At 38.5% G+C, this 11,175-nt stretch overlaps 1 protein-coding gene across 1 annotated transcript; it reads right to left on the bottom strand.

The window, feature by feature from the left end:
* Positions 1–8,679: 8,679 nt before the first annotated feature.
* LOC145129359 (aquaporin PIP2-1-like) lies at positions 8,680–10,406 on the bottom strand. The gene is made up of 4 exons (XM_079064055.1): positions 10,026–10,406; positions 9,348–9,643; positions 9,113–9,253; positions 8,680–9,031 (listed from the first exon to the last, which is right to left on the bottom strand). Exons 1-4 carry the CDS (start codon positions 10,318–10,320, stop codon positions 8,912–8,914), a joined length of 852 nt encoding a protein of 283 aa, XP_078920181.1. The 5' UTR covers positions 10,321–10,406; the 3' UTR covers positions 8,680–8,911.
* Positions 10,407–11,175: the final 769 nt, after the last annotated feature.

The raw sequence follows: 11,175 nt of genomic DNA, 5'->3' as shown, positions 1-11,175 counted from the left end.
GGCGCGTCCCTGATCCCTCGGGGGCTCTGCTCTACCCTGACTCCCGTCAGTAATCCTCAGTGTAGCCGGCGCTGGAGCCTGCGCCGGCCTGGCAGTGAGCAATGGACAATTGCTCTTCACGTGTCCAACCTGATTGCAGTGGTAGCAAATCCTCATATCCTGAATTGGGGCTATTTGGCAGCAATCCCTCGCAAAGTGCCCCTCCTTGCCGCACTTGCGACACCCGCTACCTGATCGACAAACTCCCAAATGACCCTTCCCGCACTTTCCACAAATGCGGCCACGCTGGCCTCCCGACCTAGAATCGGCGGTCTTAGACCGCTTCGGCGCCGGCTGTGCCTGTGATGGGGCCTGCCTCTCCTCTCGCAACTGTAACTCAATCTCAAGCTCTCGCCACCTAGCGGCCTCCTGTAACTCCAACAATGTATCACAATGTTGTCTAGCAACAAACTGTCGGATGTCAGTCTTGAGCATGCTCAGGTAACGTGTCATCTGAGCCTGCTCAGAAGCAAACTCCCGGCAAAACATCGCCCTCTCGGTAAACATGCGGGTGATCTCTGTCACCGACTCCGTGCCCTGTCTCAAATCCAAGAACTCCTGTGCCAATCGCTCACGCTCAACCCGTGGAATGTAACGGGAGCAGAACATATCCCTGAACTGATCCCCAGTAACCGCAGATCTCTGCTCATTCGAATACGACCCCGTCACAAACTTCCACCAGTCCTTTGCTCTGGACCTTAGCAGGTTCAGAGCACACCTGACCTTCTAGTCAGCAGGACATGAGCATGTGAAGAAACATCCCTCCACGTCAGATAGCCACCTCATGGCTATGATCGGGTCCTGAATCCCATCGAAAGTCGGCGGCTTCGTGTTATCGAAGTCCCGATACTAAAAAGCTCGACTGGCTCCACCCCATGCCGCTGTTACAGCTGCAGTAGCTATCGCGACAGTCGCCTCAGTAAGGGTTGTGTAGCGCTCATCAAAGTACTCAACCATGGCGGTCTTGATAGACCCAAACATCTCCGGCAAATGACCCTAGACAATCTCAATCACCTCCTCCCGGATGATCTCCCTGACACGATCCTCTGTCAATGCTGGTCTATCCTAGCTGCCAGCTCCCGGTCCTGACCCGGATTCGGTCTCAAATCGCCTCGTAGTCACCACTCTGATAATACACCAGAAAGATCCTAGATAATCCATATAGTAACAGGGAACCAACTCCCAATGAAACCCTAGGGGTTGTGACTTCCTTGCTACGCGTATGGGTCCTGTGCTTTCTATAGTACGGGCCCATACTACCTTCCACACCTACCCATATTTGTCTCAAGTATCATCACAACGCCCTAACAATATACGTAAGAATGGCATGCGCTCAATCCTCACTCCTAGAGGAAGGCTAAATATCTCATAACTGACGGACTAATCCCACACAATTCATCCATGAAACTTCCACCAACCTTGCATCACTAGTGTATGCTAACCATACATAACGCTGGACCATATAGACTTTCGAATACCTGATCCTACCATAATCCCTTCATCAAACAAGAATAGGAAATAAGACCAAACCAAACATTCTTAGGCTATAAGATCTTAATTATGTACAGACGTGATGCATACACTGAGAAAGTACAGTAATGATGTCAATTTCATATAAGGAAAAACCCTAGGCTATCAGGCATCATATAATCAGACAATTCTATCATGCAATTCCTGAAGATCCCTAGCCTAGTACTAGCATGTTGTTCTAACATATCACAAAATCAAATAATCCGTAAGGTATTTTGGGGTCTACTAACTGGCTCCGGATGATATGAAATTATGTTGAAAAAACCTTATTTTTTAAAATGTGTTGCTTATTTATTAAACGGGTTACATGGGTTGGGTTTGACCCATTAACTTATGAACCCGCGAACCCATATACTTAAATGGGTTATATGGGTTGGGTTGGGTTGAGGTTTCCAACCCACCAACCCGTGACCCGCCAACCCGTCAACCCATATATTATATGGGTTGGGTTGAGTTTATGTTTTTTGACCCGCCAACCCGCCAACCCGTGACCCGCCAACCCGAACCCAACCCAATTGCCAGGCCTACTCCAATGCACTCAAACCAAGGCTGTGAGACCAACTTGTAACACCCATAAAAATCATGCCAATTTAAAACTTATTTAAGAATTCAAAAACCAATTGTTATTACAAATTGTTTTCAAAATAGTTTCATATCAAAGTATCCCAGAAATCAAAATCATAAAATGTGAGGAGGTGCACGATCACGCCTTCGCTTTCCCGCGATCATCTGAAGTACCTGAAACAAAATCAACAACTGTAAGACTGAAGCTTATGAGTTCCCCCAAAATACCAACTCCATACAAACCATATCAATATCATATAAACAAAAAGCATGCATAATGAGCCATCAGCCTGACTGGACCGCCTCGCAGGGCCATCACTTTATCTGGACCGCTCTTCGAGCAATCGACACGTCTGGACCGCCTCTCAGGGCCTTCAGCCTATCCAGACCGCTCGTCGGGCCTTCGGCCTAACTAGTACACCCTAACCGGGTCTACAGTCTATCCGGTCCGCCCTGGGTATGTTGGCACAAGTACAAAGCATGATCGCCTCAACCCAACCCCCAATCAAACAATCATGTGCACACAAATATCATACGCTAGCTAACATGTACAGATAGTCATACAGATCTAACAGATCACTAATCATAGCATCATCCTATATAACAGGATATCGATCTAACAGATCACTAACATAACATCATCCTATAACCAGGATACAAATCTAACCGATCTCTAACATAGCATAATCCTATAACCAGGATACAGATCTAACCGATCTCTAACATAGCATAATCCTATAACCAGGATACAAACCATCAAAGGGCCGGCCTTGGTACCGTAGACCCTGTTGATATAGTGAGAAGAACTCACCTCGAACGACAGATAAATCCCATAATTGCTGCAGCTGCTAGGAACCGGCTTCCACGAACTAAACCAAACAACCAAACCATTCTTTAATAATTACCCATGGCAAAACCACCCAACACTAATCCCATAAATGGTCCAACTAACCAAGCCCACAATTGGCCCAAGCCCATTGGGCCCAAACAAGGCCCAACTCCAATGGGCCCACTAAGGCCCAATTCACCATACAAGGCCAATTAGGGCAAGCCCAACCAGAATTCCATTACTCTAAAATCCTTAGTCCATTATGAGCATAAACCAAAAGATAAGTCCAATACCAAGCTACCCCACAATCAAGTAGTCCAAAACTTGCACAGGTGATGTGAGGTCATGACTTGGCCCAGAAACTTCCTCGAATACGTGCTCACGTCGTGAGGCTTCATTCCTCACGTCGTGAGTCCAGATCTAAACAAAAATGAGCATTAAGCTCCTAATCTATTAAGCCTTAATATGGGACAGTCTAGAGGGTCTTCCTTGACGCCAAGGACCATAAAAATCGAAGCTTTTTAGTCACATATGCCCAATACATGACTTAAACACTAGTTAGGTCAAAATATGGGTAAAAACATTAAGATCCAAACTTGGAGTCCATAACTTGCACCAAAATCCAGATCGAAGGGTTCTAACACAACAAATGACTCAATGGTCCATAAAGTTGGAAACTTTATGGACTCATGCATGCTAATTCAAGATCTTATGCAAAGAAGGTAACCATAACCTAGATCTAATAAGATTAGAATAGAAAGGTGGTATCTTTGAGACTTACAGAGGCTTATGAGCTCAGAAATGCCACTAGGAGGAGCTTATCTCGCAAAAGGAACCACCACAAGAGTTTCTTCTTCTTCTTCTTCTTCAAGGGAATCAACTTCCATAACACACCAAATACCACCAACAATGGCTCAAGGGCTCAAGAAGGTCGAATCTAGGGTTTTTCAGTGACTTTGGAGTGAAAGAGGTTGAGTAGAAGCAACCCCAATCATCTCATACCTTTAAATACCTGAAAATTAGAGTTTTGGTGCATCAGACGCTCCTCACATCGTGAGCACTTCATGTTCACGTCGTGAGCCTTAAATGAGCTTGGTCAACAAGTCAACGATCACTCACCCGAACTACTCCAACTTCAAACGGTCATAACTTCTTCGTTTCAACTCCGTTTTTGGCGTTCTTTATATCCACGGAAAGGTGGCGAGAAGATCTACACATCTAACAACCTATCCTCACCCCAAAACCTTCCGAACGAAAATCCAAATCATAAAGAGCCGAGTTATCAAATTACGATTATACATTTGGGCTCCAGAGTGCAAACCGAACTATTGGGTCACATATCTACATTACTCACAACCAAATGGGACTAAATCTTACCTTTTTAAAGGCCCTAATCCTTATGAGGACCGCTCTTCGGGCCACAACCTCGAATTAGGAATTTATTCGGAACAGGGCGTTACAAAAGATGTAGTGTGTAGTTTGTGTATAGAGAAAGAAAAGAATGGTGTAAAAAATAAGGGGTAAAAGTGTGGTATTTATGGGTAAATAAATTGGTTAAATTTTTGTTTATTTTTTTTAAATAAATTAGCCGTTGAACGGCGATTAACAATTGGTCTTAGGTGATGTACATAGAACATTTACATGTTGTACATTTGAATCCTTTTGTATTTAGTTTTTTTTCTATAAGTTATCTTTTATAAACACTCATTAATCTATTTTTGTGACACATCTTCAACTATTAAATTGATACTCTTTATTTTAACATGTATTTCATTCCTTATTTTCTAAAGAAATGGCTATATATGTTTCCCAATATCACTTATAATATTCATTAGAATAATTATATCCATCCCACACCTCGAGCATAATTGTGAAGTGTTGTTGTTCGCCCCTAGCTCTCAGTCTCAACTAGGGTTGTAAACGAAGCGAACGAACACAAAAGAGGGTTGTTCATATTCACGTTCATGCAAGTTATCCGAACAAACGAACAAATATGAATGAATAAACGAACGAGTTTTCTTGTTCATGTTCGTTCGTTTAATAAATTACGTTGTTCATGTTCGTTCGTTTGGGTTCATGAACATGTTAAATGAACATTAAAGAACGAATATAAACAAACATAATTGAACATATATAAGCATAAACAAACATGTAATATAATAATGTATTCAAACCTAATTCAATATTAATGAACACAAAAAGAACTTAAATGAACAAATATAAACGAACAACATAAACGAACGTTAACAAACATAATTAAACAAATAAGACCATTGTTCATATTCGTTCATTTAACTAAATGAACGAAATTTTGTTTTCATGTTTCTTCATTTATTAAATAAACGAACATAAACACACTTCCCTCCAAACGGTTTACAAACAGTTTATTAAACATTCAGTTCGTTTACCGCTCTAATCTCAGCGCCAACTCCAAATGCAATCTATATCCATTTCCAAAGTATACAAACGATAGAATCTTTGATAAAACACCATATCCCACATTAGATGTGCCAATCAAGATGACATGACACGACAAAAATATACGACATGAAACAAAATTGGCATGCGTTTTTCGTGTTTGTTGTGATTGTTGTGTTTTGTATGGCTAAGTATGAATTAAATGAGCTAATTATTATTTTATATTAACTTTTTGTGTCGTTTCGTGTTTTAATTGATTCGCTTTCATGTTACTTAATAAACAACGATATTATCATCTCATGTCAGAAAATAACATGATATGATTGACCATTTGACACCTCTACACCCATCGCGATCATCTTTCCAAAAAGTAGTAAATTGTTTTCTTTTTAGAATACCTCTTAATCAATGTCTTTGATTCGTGGTTTTGCAAAAAATCACCAATGTTTTTTCAGACCTCGATCTGTACTTAAGAAACCATTCACTTCAAATCCACCTTTAAGTTAGTCAATAAGCCGAAATGGCCTTGACCCACAGACGATTTGGTCCGTTTAAAAACCTACAACGATATTTCAAAAGCAACACATTGTTTAATGCATGTGATCTACCGTCTACGTATACTCAATCCACCCTCGATAATTTGAAGCCAACACCTTCCTCTGTTTGATCCAACTAATATTTCTGTCATGAATCCTACTTCCCAGAAAGAACATTGCACGCACAAGACGATTCAAGAAAATTAAGAACTAATATTGAAGCCTGAAAAATAAAATAGAAATAAATGCCAAAACTTCTAAAAACATATTTTTAAAACATAAGACGACTACTAGGGCTGTAAACGAACCAAACGAACATGAACAAGGTCTTGTTCATGTTCGTTCGTTTAAGTTAGCCGAACAACAAACAAACACGAACGGATAAACGAACGAGATTTTCTTGTTCATGTTCGTTCGTTTAACAAATTACTTTGTTCATGTTCGTTCGTTTATGTTCGTGAACATGCTAAACGAACATAAACGACCAAACATAAACGAACAAAGATAAAAAAAACACAATTGAACATATATGAACATAAACGAACATATAATATGGCAATATAATAAAAAAATTGAATATAAATGAATATAAATAAACTTAAACGAACGAACATAAACGAACGTAAACGGACATCATAAACGAATGTTCACGAACATAAATGAACGAACGAGACCATTGTTCATGTTCGTTCATTTAACTAAACGAACGATAATTTTTGTTCATGTTCGTTCATTTATTAAATAAACGAACTTCCCGCCGAACAGTTCACGAACGGTTCGCCGAACGTTCAGTTCGTTTACAGCTCTAACGACTACTAATGAGTAACACTTTCACCTTTCAAGACGAGTGTTTATTGAAAAATCAATCAATTACATTTCTCCATTACCCATCTTCGACATGTTCAACCCCACTGAAAGACTGATGTAATCAAAAGGGGATTTATCCCCTTTACAGTTCACCAAATTAAGAAGGTGTTTCCTCAACTTCTTTAAACATGATGCCAAAACCAAAAAAAGATTACTTAGGTCCCGTTTGATAGTTTCTGTCTGGTAAAGTGCCGTTTGGGAAAGTTTTCTGACTGGGAAAGAAATCATGCTGTTTGATTGTACATCTGATTGACTGTGCTGAATGATGAAAAAAAAAAATAATTCAATAAAAAATAAATTAAAAAAAAGTTATTAAAAAAATTAATAATCCAATAAAGAAAGAAAGAGGCGAGGTTTGGTGTATAATTGTCTTTTTAGCACATTCAGCCAGAAAGATATGATTTTGGGGCTTTCTGGGAAAGACATATCTTACCGGGAAAGACCCCTTCTTTTGTGCAAATCAAACAGTCTTTCCGGTCCATTCAGCCAGAAAGATCTGTTTGGACCTGGAAAGATGCGTATCAAACGGGGCCTTATTGGGAAAATTTGTGAAATAATAAAAAAAGTGGGGGTGTTTGTGAAAAATGACAAAGAAAATGGATGTTTCAGAAAATGACCACGATGCGGAACTCCTTCAGCTCTGAAGAATTGGAAAAACTCTAAGGAAGTGACATGGTAGGGTAAATTCGTAAAAATACAAAGAAAACTTTAAAAAAAATTGAAAGGATGGTGTAAAAAATTGTACTTGAAATCGAAAAAATTGTGTTTGAATTTACCAAAATCGAATAAATTGTGTTTGAAATCGTTTGAAAAAAATTGTGTTTGAAATCGAAAAAACTTACCAAAATCGTTTTTTAGCGATGGTTATGCGAAGAACAATTTCTCAGAGACATGTGTTTGAAGAACAATTCCTCAGAGGCCCTCTGAGGAATTGTTCTTCAAACACATGTCTCTGAGAAATTGTTCTTCGCATAATCATGGCCAAAAAACGATTTTGATAAGTGTTTTCTTGTTAATTTAACGAGGTTTCACCATTTCTCACATAACATTCATTAAATATAACAAATTAAACTATAAAACTACGTTTCTAAAACAATTTTTTCAGTTTTGTTAAGTTCTTTTTTGTATGTTTTTACGAATTTACCCCTGTCGCGTCACTTCCTCAGACCTTTTCCAATTTCTCAGAGCTGAAGGAGTTTTGCAGAGACCTCTCTACTGTACTCGTGGTCATTTTCTGAAACATCCATTTTCTTGATCATTTTTTTCAAACACCCCCATTTTTTTGGTCATTTCACAAATTTTCCATTACTTTTTTGCAATTAATGGGGGTAAATGTCAATAAATTTTTTTGAACCTATATATTTTTCTAGGTCCTCGTTATTATAACTTCTCAGTTTATTCTTAAAGTAAGTATAACAAAATCTTAAGTCAATAAACCAAAAAAAAGTTAATATTATAATTGTTTAATAGTTAATTATTTAAAATAAATATGTCAATACTTAATATTTTTATAAATATAAATATTAATATTGCAACTATTTAATTATTTTTAACAAAATAAATAGGTCAGTATTTAATATTTTTACAATACAAAGTTTAATAAATTTTGTGAGGTCGCATTTTGACACAAAATACTCCATTCAATCCAATATTAATTATTAGGTCACAAAGTGTTATGCATTTATAAACGAGGGTATGAATTGAAAATTTTAATCCATAAAGAAACACTAAAGAAACATAATCATGTGTAAGATAAAGACATTTTTAACATTACATGTTTTTCTTTAGTTATAGTTTTATTTTATTTACACTTTATTGGTTAATATCATATTGTATTGTAATAAGTAAGATTCTCAGAATTAAACATTTAATTCTTACATAAGACAACATTCTCAATAACACAGAAAAAACTTGGAAATAATTTGAGTAAATACAAAGTTTCTGAAGTGGCAAGAATAACACGAGGGGCAGGGGTACCCCTAAAAAAGAATTTACATTGCATTTCCATGGTTCGCAATAAAACCTTAAACAAGACATACAAACACTCTTAACACCAAAACACCACATACTTTCATCCACAGTTAAACAATTTTTTCCCCAATCTTTTTGCGAACAATGCATCCGTATCTCAAACATGGCCACTGCTCCTGAAAGATCCAAGGGCCTTGGCTGCACCGGCTCTCAAGATAAACTGGTGGTAGAAGGCGGCGATGGCTGCTCCGATGAAGGGTCCAACCCAGAATATCCACTGCAAAATCGATTCAGAAAACAAGTTTATAAGAAGCCAAATCTTTTTCAAAAATTGTTAGGAAGAATAACTAAAACTCACTTGATCATCCCAAGCTTTCTCCTTGTTGTAAATAACCGCCGCTCCAAAACTCCTCGCCGGATTAATACCAGTTCCGGTGATGGGAATCGTGGCTAAGTGAACCATGAACACAGCAAACCCAATGGGTAAAGGTGCTAACACCTATATATGTGCACATCACACAAAACAACATGATGAAATATACACACATACGTTCATAAAGTTTATTAATCAAAGAATAAGAGGGTGTACGTACAGGAACATGGGAGTCACGAGCACTTCTCTTGGGATCGGTGGCGGAGAAGACGGTGTATACAAGAACAAAGGTGCCGATGATCTCCGCACCCAAGCCGGTGCCTTTGCTGTAGCCATCGGCTAGCTCGTTGGCACCACCGCCATAGTTAGTGTAGTAAGTCTTGTGGAAGGCTTTGACTAAACCCACACCACAAATGGCTCCTAAGCACTGAGCCACCATGTACATGATGGCTCGAGGTAGTGAGACCTTACGAGCAAGAAAGAGACCAAAGGTCACGGCTGGGTTGATGTGACCTCCTGCATTAAACTCACACAAATATTTATTACTATCGTTTTTAATTTGTCTGGAAATTTAGACCAAAAGAAGTATATATGCACAATGCAATAATTGTTTTGTGACCACACAACTCTAGATCGCTTAATTATGGTATGATATAAAAGAAGATATAAAAATATTAAGTAATGAGTTTTTTTTTTTAACCTTCACTTTTAGAAATAAACGTAAAAATAAGTAATAAAATTCCAAAAATCAAGGCTAGCTGGGTTATTTATGGTTTACGTATTTTTGTGTAAGCTTTTCTTTAAAAAAATACTTTAATAATATTTTTATATTTGGTTAAGTATCTCAAGGAGATCGTTTATCACTTGAAAGAAAAGGAAAGAGGAGGTGGAAACTGACCGGAGATACCGGCGGTGCAGTAAACAAGAACGAAGATCATGCCACCGAAGGCCCACGCAATACCCAAGACACCAACGCCGCCGCAAGCGTCGGAGCCCTTGTCGATCTGGCTCTTGTAACCGATAACTGTCAAGACAGTAATGTAAAGGAAGAGAAGGGTGGCAACGAACTCCGCTATCAGAGCTCTGTAGAAAGCCCACCTTGTCAGCTCCTTCGCGTCTATGAACTTCGCCGGTGGTGGGTCGTGGTAGTCCTTCGCCGAGAAGGATCCCTCCTCCGCCACGTCTTTTGTCATGTTGAGAGAGAGACAGAGAGAGAGAGAGACGGCGGTGGTGGTGGTGAGATAGTAGAGGAGTGATAAAATTGGTATAGAGGGCGGTGTATATAAAGGCAGGGGAAGGGGAGATAGAAGGGGGTGAGGTGTACAAAGACTATATCTAGCAGCGGAGAAATGTAATTTACGAGGAAGATGATGGGGTTCAAAAAAAAATTCGTTTTGAACGACCCTATTTACGTTATTACCCCACCACCTTCTCATATTTTATCGTTTTTTCGCCCCTATATTTCTTCTATTTTATCTTTTGTTATTATTGGAAGAACAGCAAGTTATAGTGATAGTTGTATAACTATAGTACTTGTACATGAAAACAAACTCAGAACTATTATTAAATTTATCGTATTCTTTATTTATAACTATACAAATAAAAAATGTGGACTACATCACATGTTTGCATAATGTATTCTATGACTAACACCACTACAATGGGAGACATATAATTAACCCGGGAAGAATAAAATATAGAACCTGATTTCATAATCATGTCAAATATGCATAAATGAATATGAACCCTTTATATGACTCGGTTTACAACAGCATCTGATAAAACCAATATGATATTGTGCTTGTAGTAAAACTGTGCCTAATAATGATTATATAACTGCATAACAGTAACTAAAGGTGTATAATAAGAAGTAGATGGCGCATTCCCATCTACAAACCACATATGGTAACAAGTTATACAACCTGACTTGTTTCTGCGAAGGGTTCTATAACTAGTTAAATGGCATAGTTCGAAGTTAGTAACATACATTCAGGGCTGGTCCATATATATATTTGGGGTCCGGGGCAAAATAAAAAGTTGGCCCCTCT

Source organism: Lactuca virosa, chromosome 8, assembly GCF_052849685.1.
Source record: "Lactuca virosa cultivar CGN04683 chromosome 8, Lactuca_virosa_CGN04683_v6, whole genome shotgun sequence".
Classification (NCBI taxonomy): Eukaryota; Viridiplantae; Streptophyta; class Magnoliopsida; order Asterales; family Asteraceae; genus Lactuca; species Lactuca virosa.
Note: the sequence above shows the minus strand (reverse complement) of the source record. Positions and strands in the feature narration are given on the sequence as shown.